The sequence below is a fragment of the Myiozetetes cayanensis genome, unplaced genomic scaffold (assembly GCF_022539395.1).
Source record: "Myiozetetes cayanensis isolate MyiCay16 unplaced genomic scaffold, myiCay2020 scf4, whole genome shotgun sequence".
NCBI classification, from domain to species: Eukaryota; Metazoa; Chordata; class Aves; order Passeriformes; family Tyrannidae; genus Myiozetetes; species Myiozetetes cayanensis.
The window spans coordinates 47124993-47137819 of record NW_026087631.1 but is presented as its reverse complement, the minus strand read 5'-3'; the positions used below and the strand labels follow the sequence as shown (position 1 = coordinate 47137819).

The following is a 12827-nucleotide window of genomic DNA, read 5'->3' as shown; positions in this document are numbered from 1 at the left end:
ACAGGTAACTATGGTGAGGAGGGAAAGAAAAAAAATTAAAAAAAACCAAACTCACACTCAGTACTTCCCCAAATAGCATTAAGGATAAATTAAACTTCTTTCATTCATGGGTGTATCATAACCATTTTTGTCTCTACAGCCTCAGTGGCAAGTGTGAAACGGGAAGAAAAATTTAGTTGAAAAGTTGTATGTTATGTGGGAGTGCATTTCAATGCCATACATCTTGTAAACATCAGCTGACAACCTTCCCCAGGTTATCTCAACACACAGGCAGTCAGGGCAACTTTTCACAAACCAGTACATTCCAGATTTCAGTGGCCAAATCTTTGGCTAGAGATGCCAACATAGCTTCACTGAACTTGATACAGTTATTCCCGATGCAAGTCAAGTATCTTCCTCAGTGGGTATCAGTTTGAACCTTCCATAGCAAAACATGCCCTCACCTACTTTCTCATTCCTAGATGCTAACTGATGCTTAGCAACTTGTAATAGAAATCCTTGCAAGTTGTGTATGTGTGTGTGTGCATCTGTATAACATAGATCAGCAGTCAAACTTGTTCCTCCCTTAACAAACTTACCAGCATGAAAGACTGTGAGACATTTCCCTGTTTCCTCTTATAGAAAAAGACATAGTTGCAACTCCCCCATCTCATTAGCATTGTAAAATTAATTTTCCTGTTTTGATGAATCCACTGGATTTTGAATCTACATTTTAATGTCATTAAATAAATAAATATTAAAATAATTAATTTTCAAATATCAAGAAAAAACTCTTCCATTAATGCATAGAGGACCTGAATTTAAGAATTTATGGCAGTAATTTCAGAATGTTTAATTAAAGAGACTCTTGAATTGCCATGATCATCTTAAAAGAACCTATGCAGACCATCTTAAAAGAATTCACACAGATGACAACTAAAGAACAGTGGAGTTTGTATTTCCATTTGTTTTAATTTTTTCTAAGTGTTAGATATCTAGTCTGTGCATACTTTCATCAATTAGGCAAGGAACATACTAAGTTCTTCCCCAAAAGGGACAAATTACTGCAGAGAAGAGTCCACTATAAATTAATTATTTTAGTGTCATTATAGCAATTGAAAATTTAAAGACATTTCTTCTCACCTCAATGGTGGGTGGATCATTTCTTTTTCTTCTTATCCATGCTGAAAAAAAAAATCAAATGGATTATTTCAGAGACCACAGAATATTAAAACTCAAACTTATGACAAATTTGTAGCAAAAAGTAAACAGTTATGAAAAAATTACAACAGAATTTGACACAACCTGGCAAACCATGTCATTTCCCAAAATGTAGACAGAAGATGTTATTTCCTGTGTCAACACTCTCAGTATTCAGAGAAGGAGGGTGTGGGGAATGGTGTCACCTCTGTGTGGAGAGCTTTGACACAGTTTACATATCACCTTGGCTGTCAAAACAAGGCTTAAAAAGCAAGGCTCATGGCACAGGCCTGTTGTTGAGCTTGCTATACAGAGTTGAGCTTCACCCTAACAAAATGACAAGCTGACTGCTGAGAAGTATGAACAGCCTTAAACCACTCTGGAGAAAATGGACTCCTGTATATGCTTCTGGCATTCTTAAAGCCAAAAACTTTTTTATATTAGTGCCAACTATAACCCCTTTACAGGCATGAAAGGCACAGCCCCAACCCTGACTGAGAGTCTGCGGAACCTGGACTGCAGTACATCCTGCAGCTGTGGGATTACCCACTGCACAGAGGGGCAGGTACTGTCACTGAGGGAAGGATCTCTCCATCTCATTTAATTAATGCTGGCAAAAACAGAAGAGGAATGGAATCAGTGGCAATGACAATTGTCCTGTGGCTCAGGCTTTCTGAAGCAAAACCAATAGACATATGCTCACTGTTACCATTGATGTCAGCTGAGACTGATGGTAGGCAGCAAACCAGACACCCCCTTGCAGGCTCTGTCAGGCCTCACTTTATTAAGTCCATGACTATAAGAAATAGCTCCAACTATTACTGGCATTATTTAGAGAAATTATCTGACTTGAACAAGGTAATATTCATCACTCCTAAGAAGTATCACTGCCGTCACATTTTTTCATGCCTTTTCAATCTACACAACTGGTAGGTTCTAGGTGGGATATTTCAGTGACATTTGTCTTTTCTGGTCATATTTTTCAGATTAATGAGTAGCAGAATGCAAGTGGCCAGTAATGAACGGAATGATAAACATAAGGAAAACCAGTTCCAAGTGCTGAGATACGGCAAAATGTTATTTCATGTGTTTGTTTGGATAATTAAGATTTTTGTTACTGTGCTTGAAAATTAGAGCAAAAATGACACTTCGTTATCACCCAGTCAAATTCCTGGCCTTACCTGTAGCCACCTATAAAGTTTCAGAAACACTTTAAGAGGGAACTATTCCAAATTTTAATTTTCTAATACCAGCTGTGCTGTACTTTGAGGGGAACCAGTAAGTGAGTCAGACAACAAGTCCAAAACATTAAAACTTGCACAGAGCCATAACATCACCTCACTACTGAAAATGCAATTACATAAAAGGCGAAACACTAACACTACTTTGCTTCAGCAGCAGCATGAAACTGGTTTTGGGAGGAATAGCTTCCAATTAACATAAGAACAAATTAAGAGAGACAAAATGGCATAACAGAGCTTGGAATTTAGCCATGATGGCAAGGCCAACACCTTTGATTAATGGTGAAGGTTAATGTTAAAATATCTGTAATGATATGAAGCAAGGTACTATTTCTTGTTCTTGTCTATTAGTTGACACTTTCTGAAGATGTGTACTTGTAAATAACATTCTCAAACAACTTTCCTTTAAAGCAGTCCCTGCCAGCTCCTCTCAGAGGTCCTAACAAAAAGAGACCTAAATTTGCCATTGTGAGGAAGTGACTCAGCTCTGAACAGACTACATCACCCTTTCTGCAAAAGTTCTATGTTCAAGGAATGAAAAACAGTCCATTAAGGTAATCCAAAATAAAACTAGGTGCCCTTCTATTAAATCTATAGAATTAGAGGACATTTTGCACATATGTGTAGCACTTTCAAACATTTATATTCTTCAAGGATTTCAAAATGCAAAATCTGGCAAGATCAGAGACTAAACTGAGACTGCCACTTCTCAGTAGATTCTCTTGCAGACACTCTTTGTAAAAATAACAAACAATGCTATTGGAGAAAATCTTATCACATAAGACTTTCCTCCTGGCAGAACTTCACTTTGTCCATACTAAGCAATAGTTACAAGATCATCCAGAAAAGCAAGAAAGTTATAGAGATTTCAAGTATAATGAAATATGTATACCAGATACCAATCAAGAAAAGAGAGAGCTGGAAGAAAAAAAAGGAAAAGTTGTAGTTTAAAATGTTTCATAAAAAATTAAGTTTTAAACCATCAAAATGTAACAGATTACTTTTAACCAAGTATCATCTTCTAACTTACCATGCCTTGCTTCCATTCTAAGACCTACAGAAGGATAATACCACTGTTTTCAGTTCCACAGCTCTCAGCTGTGAAACATAATTTTTTTTTAATTGACAATATTTACTTAAAACACCAGCTGCATTTTAACTTCACTTACAATTACTGATCGTTAAAGAAAAAATTTAAAATCCTACAAAAATTAAGCTGCAGTTAGAAACTATTGCCTAAATATAACCATTACAATAGATTTTCTTTCAATAGAAGCTGTGACTTTTAGTAGTTATTTGACTAATGATTTTCAGATGAATGGAATACCTCTAGCGAAAGATTTTATCATTTGCTCATCTACCTCAGTTAAACAAGATGCAAACAGAACAGTGAAGGGTAACACAATGACACATCCTGTGAAGCAAGGAGCATTACACAACACATCTTAATTCATTAATAGTTCTCAGTTAGTACCAACACTCAAAAGCAACAAAACAAACCTTAAATTTAGGAATTTATCAATTTAGGAATGTATCAAACATTCCATAATCAGACTATATCTATTTAAATACATAAATAATACACACAGTTTAACATTGTGCTATTTTTTCCCTCCAGTTATAACAAACACTTGAATGCATAGTTTTATAGAAGCTATCAACCTTCCTTTTTTCTAATAAATGACAGGAGTACAAATCTTTTTCAGTCTAAGTGTAAATAAAACTTGATGGCACAAACATTGATACCATTCCCAAAATTACTACATGTAAGTTAATTTTAACATCTTTAATGAACTGCATTAAGAAGTCATTATTTAATGAAAGATTTCTTCACTGTGACATAGCTGAGGGAGAAATACAGTAAGAAAACTTATTAAAATCTTTTTATATCCATAAAATCAAGCCAGTTAGCTTTAATATATCATATTCCTTTGTGCAAATCCATCACACAAATATTCTACATAAAGCACAGCTCAAGATACAAGATTAAAAGCAAAGAAAACATCATCTGAATTCAGTACATTTTAGTGTACTGAACTTTAGCATCTAACAGTTTTATCAGTCTCTCAAAAGCAACACATTTTACTACTCACCTGACCATTCCTTGATCTTTGGGAAGCAGAATAGGAGGACTTTAATATATTCAATCTCCACCAGTTTTCAGGTGGTTCTCTTTCAGACAGAAGAAATTTAAAAAGCCATTCAAATTTTTAATTTTTAAGTTAGCAATAAAATTTTGAGCACTCAACACATGGTTCACCAACACCACACAGCTCAGCCATAAGAGAAATTCATGATAACAAAGGAGGAATGAATGTATACAAAAATATAAGCAGTCATTTACTACTGAGGTTGTACTAGCTTTAACAAAATTCAAGTAAATGATACACTGAAATTAAGACATTTTGCATTCTCTTTGGAAACCATAGTCAGTGTATGCACTTGAGTAATGAAAAAGCTCTCATCCTTTTTTACAACTTTCATTACATTTTTGGCCACGCAGGTTTAAATTACTGAACCGATTTATATCACAGTCAAATATTTGTTGATGGAAACAAGGTAGGTAGGTAGGTGCTTTATTATGTATTATTTGGACAAAATATGCATACATGCATATACTTAATAGACAAGTGTCCAGTGACAGTTATAGCTCAAAAAAATTTCCACATGAACACTCCCATTCCCCAAGCTAACAAAACAAAATGCCTTCACCATTGGCAGTCAAGATGTTTTAAACCTGGTAGAGAAGGTAACAAGTATGAGTGCAACCAAAACCTGCTTCCCTGCACTGCAAAGCTTTGGCAAAATGAATCACTGACTCCATTTAGAACTGCTGCTTCTAATTTTATCTGGATGGCACTTCCTGCATTCTGTACTCATTTTAATGCTACCTTTGTCTAAAAGGAATTTTGCAAGACAGGAATTTTGCAGGACATTTCCTACCTCAACACCTTGGCATTCTTTCATCAGCAATTTGCATTCCTATTAGTATGTATGAGATTGTCATTGAACTTTAAGACTCCTACTGGCAGATAACACACTGTAATGACCATAAAAGTAAGCATGCAAATTAAGATGCCCATTAATCACTAAATATTACCAGGAAAATAAAAAATAAAAAAAAATAAAAACGTGACTAGGACTAGAGGGCAAAAAATGCTGCATGAAGCATGCAATCTTATGAATCTCAATGGTATGTGAAACTCTCCTCTCAGAAGCACTACTGACATGTCCTGAGGAGGCAAATTACCCACACTACCATAGGTGAACATTCAGAACTAGCATACAGAATGGTTATCTGTTGTGTGCATCCATATTGCCTAGGGAAGAGGAGGCACTCCCACTTTGTAGTAAAACGTATGAGCCTTCACCCGAATGAAAACAGGCAGTATTTGTATTACATACATATGGATTGCTTTCTAAATTCAAAACTATAATAGTACAAAGGGAAATACACTTTTAGATTTTTAAAATTAACTGAATTTTATGTGTACAAAGAGCTAACACTAAGGATAGCACAAGGGATTGTGTTTCAGTTTTATGAAAGCCTTAATGGACATTTCAAAATTTCTGTAAAATTCACAGGTGAGAATGCAGGAAATTTAATCCTGCAGAGCACTTAAAACTAACAGCTTTAGGAGAAAAATTCTAGACAAGTTCTTCAGGAGTAAACAATACACAAACATCCTGTAATCTGGATGATTGGTTTATCCACTTGTTTTATTGCTTTCTACTTGATCTCTCTGACTGTATTATGTGCTTATAACTTTATAAATGCACCACCAAAATCAGTCCCTTAGCTTACCAGCTGTCCAAGTTGAATATCTTAGGTATACAATGAGATTTAATAAGACCTTCTTCAAATGTCACTACAGCTGGTTCCCACTCCTTACACTATCCCTTTTCCCTGGTTCTGTGCAAGTTCTCCTCAGACAACTCATGCCTCTAAGTATTTCCAAGGATGTTATTTTAATAATTTGGTCATAAGAGGTTTCTTTTTCTAGTCATACTGTGTGATGTAGGGTAACAAGGAGAGGGAAAGGGTGCTTTTAAATCAGGTGGCCATTAAGAATTATCACAAGTGACCCCACAGATCTCAAGAAAATGGAGAGAAGATAAAGCAACAGAAACTTCGGCACAGTCCTTAAAGGAAAAGCCTGAGAAGAACAGGAAAAGAGACTACTGTTGCTGGGCCAGCCAAAAGTGAGGTGGAGAGGCCATGGATGTCAAAGTACATACACACAGTTTGGAGAGGAGGCCCCTGGAGATGTAAGCACATGCCCAGCAGAGAGTCCAAGAGTAAACAGAAAACAAAAGTAAGTAATATTATACAACCTCCTAACCTTATATTCATCTTCTACTGTTCAGAGGAAACATCAAGCATTTTAGAACTTCTGCAAAGTCTCAGGCTATTTGCTGGAATGATCAGCATCCAGGACTTGGATGGATTATAAAGTGAACACCCACAGAAAGAATACACTGGGATATTTTCAAGAGTCTTGACAGAAGATACAGAGTGAAAGTTCAGCACAGGTGCTATTGGCTTGGGAAAGTCCTAGATCAGTCTTAAAGAGGGAAAAAGAGGGATAGAAATGTATGAGCCTTTCAGCAAAGCATGTCTAAAAATCTTGAATTAAATTGTTCCTGCTCAGATAAGTAGCCTCCATAGCATTATTTGAACTATTTACACTTTCTGTTTTTTTCTCATTTTTTACTCATTGAGAATTTTTCTTTTTACAGGAGGCAGAAAAGAAGTAGTGATGAACTGAAATTCAGAGCATTCTACATCCCCAACTCACACCCCAATAGGAAGCAAAGGCATAACAGTTCTTCGAGCAGTTTCTATACCCACAGCAGAAGTACCAGTTTTGGCTTTTTAAAATTATATGTCCATAAAACTTTGTGATGTTTAAATTGACACTGGACAAAAAAAATATAGGTTAACCTTTCTGGAGTTCCCATACTTTATATGTCTGAAGCGTGCAGTACACACCCACTGTGCTTAATGAATGCACAGGGTAAAAAAAGGTGCATATATCTCTTCTTCCTAGAGAAATGCAGTACTGTGGTGGTTTAGGAATGGCACTCTCCAATTTAGTTCTCGCAGATAAACTATCCAAATCACACTGCTGCTCGCTCCCTCTCCCCATCTCTCTCTGCCCTCCTCCTTGCCCCTTCGGTGGCCAGAGAGATGAACTGGAGGCCCAGAAAGTAAAGATCATGGATTGAAATAACGATTTACTAGAAACCGCAATGAGACAAGAAAATGAACAGTAACAGTAACAATATCAGTAACAAAAGTGTACAAAATAGAGGGTGATTTACATGCAAAATGCTCAATAACCCAACAGATGTGCCCAGTTTTTTTCCCAACCAGAAGCCATGCCCTTCTTCTCAGAAGCCAGAGTCACTTCTTCCCTGCCCCAGCAACGAGGTGAGGTGGTAGAGAATAACCTAAGGTCTGCCCATGTCCCCTTAGCCACATCCCCTCCTGGCTATTGTAAAAAATTAACCCCATCCTTGGCTGAAACCAGGATAAGCACTTAAGAGGAAAAGACTATTACCCAATCTGCACAGTGCAAATTTTTATTTCCCCTGTGAATCCTATTTGATGACAAAATCACAAATTAAAAAAACCCAAAGGTATAAAGATGAGGAAGTTTAGCATTAGAACTGTAAATGTTCATCTTCCCTTCTCTAAAGCAAACCAGAACAGGATGCCTTGATTTGAAAAGTGTATTTCAGGTCTGGCAGCTGCAGTTGTTTAGGCAAGTCCATATGTAGAGTACCTGACATTTGACTCTAAGGTCCCTGTCTTGTCACAAACAACCTTCCAAAAAGCTGTACTCTCCCAGGCACCACACTGTCAAATCATAAGGATTTTTGCTAAGTTTCTGAAGAGAGACAAAGCACAGCAGTTCGAAGCAACAGGTTTTCATAGCAAGTTGGTTGATACAGTCACAGACCCTTTGTGAAAGGAGGTCTAGCCCACACCCATCCGAGACAGTGTGATTGTCCATGTTGTTTCCTATTAATACCAGCCAAATGCAGACATTTTTTGACTTTAAAAGGCAGCAGCAGGCCTTGGATCAGAGTTGATTCACAGTAGAACAGTTACTTTAAATATGCTTCCTGGTGTCTGTGGTGCAGAGTGTTTGCATGACAGTGACACAGAACTAAGATGAGCAGTGGTGGTTGAAGAACTTTTGGACGAGGAAGAAGACAACCTTCAGAAAGTTGGATTAGGCAGATACTCATTCCAGTATCAGATGATTTAATAAGGACAAGCCTACCAGGTTGCTGCTCTCCTTCAGAAGATGGCTATCTTGGACTGACTAAGAACCAGGAGCATTTAGACTAAGACTTGCCAACCAACTCCAGGTACTGCAGAAGTAGAAGACAAACTGTTGATACAGTGTTTTTACCATAGTTGGCAAATGCTGCTAATAGGGTTGAAACACATTTGAGAAGCTTTCAGCTGTTCATACAAGCTGTTCATACAGCTGATCACAACAAAAATCCTAGGAATTGACAATGTAATGACAATGAAATTCAAGATGAGAATATTTTATGTTTCCCTACTGACTCCATGAAGGGATATAATGGGACTGAAGTTTTCTCTAAGCTCAGAAGCATCTCCTTCAGAGATAATAATTAAGCATAAAGGAAAGAGAATTTTTACCAAGAGGTAAAGCAAGTAGTATATCAAGATATTTCCTCAAAATTAGTTGTAGACTCCATTGGTTTGCAGCTCACCAACAAATTAAACCACAGTAACATCTGTGTATCAGAACAATTTTTTCTTCCACAAATACTTTTAACCAATTTTTGAATTCATGCAAAGTTACAGAAGCAGAATTCAATAGTTTAAATACATACTGCTTAAAATTTGTTTGTTTTAAAACTACCAAATTCCGAGGGATGCTTAGATATTTTTCTCCCCAAAAAGCATGTTTATTGATGTGTAGCCTCTATGAACTATTTCAGGGCTTCCTTGCTTATGCTGCAGAGTCCTGGCCTTCAAGCCACACTTAACCTCACACTTGGCTCAAGTTCTTACAAACCTCAAAAGCCAAAATATACTCCCTCTTTCCTTTCCATATTTCTTGTAAGACTGATCAGCTAATCCTAAGGAAATCCTCGAACTTCCTTGATTTTTTTATTATGTCCCAAATTTTCAGACCAGATTTTAATCAGTAGCAGGGGGATAAAATGATTAATTATTAACAGCTTCTACAAGTGCCTACTAGACTGTGCAAGGAAAACTATAGGAAACCAAAAATCATCATAAAAAAAGCAAGCCCCATCACTGTGCCACCAATAATTCAACTGTCCTACAATAAACACTACAGTGAAGGTATAATACAGAAGTTTAACACATTTTGTATGATTATTCAATCACACCCCTCTCAGGCACAAATATCTTCTATTTAATAGGAGTAAATCATGACCATACAGGCTTTACTTTTACTAAGTACTGACCTCCTAAACAAATTTTATCCTGCTTATAAAGAGGTTACTTTAAGAATTCGAAATTTTACGCAGTTATATAAAAGCCTGCATTACTTAAAATGAAGGATAACAACCAGCCTATTCACATAGTCAGGCATTCCACTAAAAATACTGTCTATATTCAATGGCAAAATTATCTTGATATAAACCCAAAATATTCAGGATTTACCTTCCCATTCTGTTGGAAAGTCACCCGTTTGATACTGATATGCTTCACGATTTACTGCTTCTACAAATCTTCTTTCTGGTATAATCTGCCCTATAGTAAAAAAAAGAAAGAAAAAGTCAGTTACATATTTCCACATAAATTTCCATATAAATTTATAATTGCTGATCATATTACAGTTTTGAAAGGACTGTATTTATTTAAATTAGTGCAATGATATATACAGGATAAAAATGAAAGATAAATGAATGATAAAAATGAATAATAAAAATGAGAAAATTATTCCCATTTAGATGTCAATATGAAATGTTTTATTTCAGTAATGTTAAGAAAAGCTTCCAAAGTTCTACAGTTGACTTGGATTATTAATGAAAAACACAGTACTGAAAGTTTAGCTTTGCAAATAGTCAGGCCACATTGTCTCCAAGCACTGCTAACTGCCTTGTGCATGTGAGCTTTTCCACATATGCCTGCAAACTAAATATTTCCTCTGCTAAAACCCAAAAACCAGTAGGTAGCAGTCTGATAACGAATACTCAGTATATTGAAAGGGGAGCCACTGTGGGGAATCTGAATCTACATCCCACATTCTGGTTCTACTACTGTTAAAAACAATAAAAAGTTCAAACTGTAAGGTAGTACAGAACAGACTAATTGTCAGATATCAAGCTACTGGGGAGAAGAAGAGTATTTTAATTTGCTTTTTAAATTAGTAGGTACTGGAAAGATATCCCCCTCATAGGGAAAAAAAAACTTACAACATTCCCCAGGCTTTTTCTACCAGCTTTTTCCCTTCCTGGGAAGTTGATACGGAGAAATTTGAAATTTTGAGGAAACACAAAATATCTGCATAAAACATTTTATTTCATAATGAAGTGATTAATACAGTTCATTCCTTCAACATGCTTTCAATAAGTACTTCAACTGAAGTTATTTTAAAACTGATACCAGTCAGGACTTAGATCTCACTCATCTCTGGTTAATAGCTAAACTTCACACTATTGTTCATTACTAAGTATTTAATGCAGTAAAATAAGAACTTATATACTTTTCTAAGTACCTTCTTTACCTTTATATTTTATTTTTAAGCAATGCAACATTTTTATTCCTTCAAGATATGCCATCAGGCAAAGAATATAGTGTAGCATACCTACATCCCCAAGATAAGATATTTTTAATCAGTGTTGAGTGATATATGATTGATACTTACTTGTTTTATAAGTATACAACTCCTATATGCTGATGGTACTATGCTTCATATATATACTTTAATATAATTTTTCCAACAATATCATATTATCATTCATAAACTATTTATCTACAAAGCCAAACCAAACTACAAAATTACTTTCTTCTCATACAGAAGATCTTTAGAAAAGCTGAAGAGCTATCTAATTAGGTCTGATTCAATACAAGTCTCAGAATTATCACACTTCTCCATGTTGGAAAGTTACTAGATTTTACTGTTAGAACAGCACCTTTTAAAAAACTGTCTATAACTTGAGTCTGAATATGTTATTTAACAAAAGTACTCCACTTCTTATTGTGCTGCAAGCTTTCATAAAACATGTAAAAAATCATTCTCCAGATCCAACAGTCAAATCACACAGTAGAGCCAAACTCAGAAAATATTTCCCAAAATGTTATTTTGAATAGTGCTGGTAGCTTTTAAGCCCCCCTGTATTTGGGTGAACACATGACACTAATTAACTTCAACTGTCTGATTTGCCTTGTCCCCTAGGTTGTTTTTTTTTTGGCAGACCACCACTGTCAAATAATTTACATAGACTTTTCTTACAGAAGATCACACTGAGGCCTCTCCAGATGTAATTAAAACCTCTTATTATTTAGGAAGTGTTTTTTCCTACTAAAGATTGACTATATTGATTGGTTTGCTTCATAATAATTTGTTCCCATGTTTTCAGATAAGTGCTGAGATCTTTGCTACAGCAACACAAGAAACATCACTTTAAGAGCATACATATGAAGCAGTTACAAGTAAGAACAGTTTAACCTCATTTTCATGTGATCATTGGATCTTAGAAACATTGAAGAACCATTAATACTTCAAATTGGGATTATAAATATAACACAATATATTCAAAGACTAACAGCCAGTAACTCCTAAAACAAACAGATTACTTCAGAAATAATTTATCAGATGTACAGAATTTTCACATAGAATACTCAGATACAAAATCATTTACACAAAACACTGAACTAGCCAATTGCACCTTTGCAGGAGTTACAAGCAGGCAAAATGGCCAAGAAGTCTTAAGTAACTGACAGATCTTTCAGCAAGGGAGACAGTATTTACATATGTTAGATTTATATACTTTCTTACTGCACATATTTTCTCTAAACCTTTCTGTCACAATCTATCTGAAAATCAATGTGTCATGACTTAAGTGAATTTGTATAAAAGCCCGGAAATAAAAGCATTTAGGAGAAGTTACACAGCCTGCTGGCATGACAAAGGGGTAGTCAAAGCCAGCCAGGAAATACTAATTGAAATGTGAATGGGTAGCATTCGTTTCTAAATTTCTATGGCCTTATCTATAACCTAAGAAGATTAGAAACTAGGTTATATTTTCACAATAAAAAGCATGGTTAATCAAAGATATGCACAGGTATTATAAAATTAATATTTTATTTTTCACTCTCTTCTAAGGAAGAGCCTCTCTTCTACAAACAAAAATTCAGGGTATTCCCTATGCAGTCACTAAATC

The 12827-nt window shown here is 35.6% G+C and overlaps 1 protein-coding gene across 1 annotated transcript in view; it reads right to left on the bottom strand.

Annotated features, from left to right (window-relative positions):
* The window catches only part of NDUFAF2 (NADH:ubiquinone oxidoreductase complex assembly factor 2), a 46902-nt gene that overhangs the window by 11050 nt on the left and 23025 nt on the right, over positions 1-12827 (bottom strand). The window contains exons 2-3 of the mRNA XM_050330126.1: positions 10102-10191; positions 1123-1163 (exon numbers count right to left, since the gene is read on the bottom strand). Of these exons, the coding sequence (XP_050186083.1) occupies positions 1123-1163; positions 10102-10191 (131 nt within the window). The remainder of the gene's footprint in view (positions 1-1122; positions 1164-10101; positions 10192-12827) is intronic.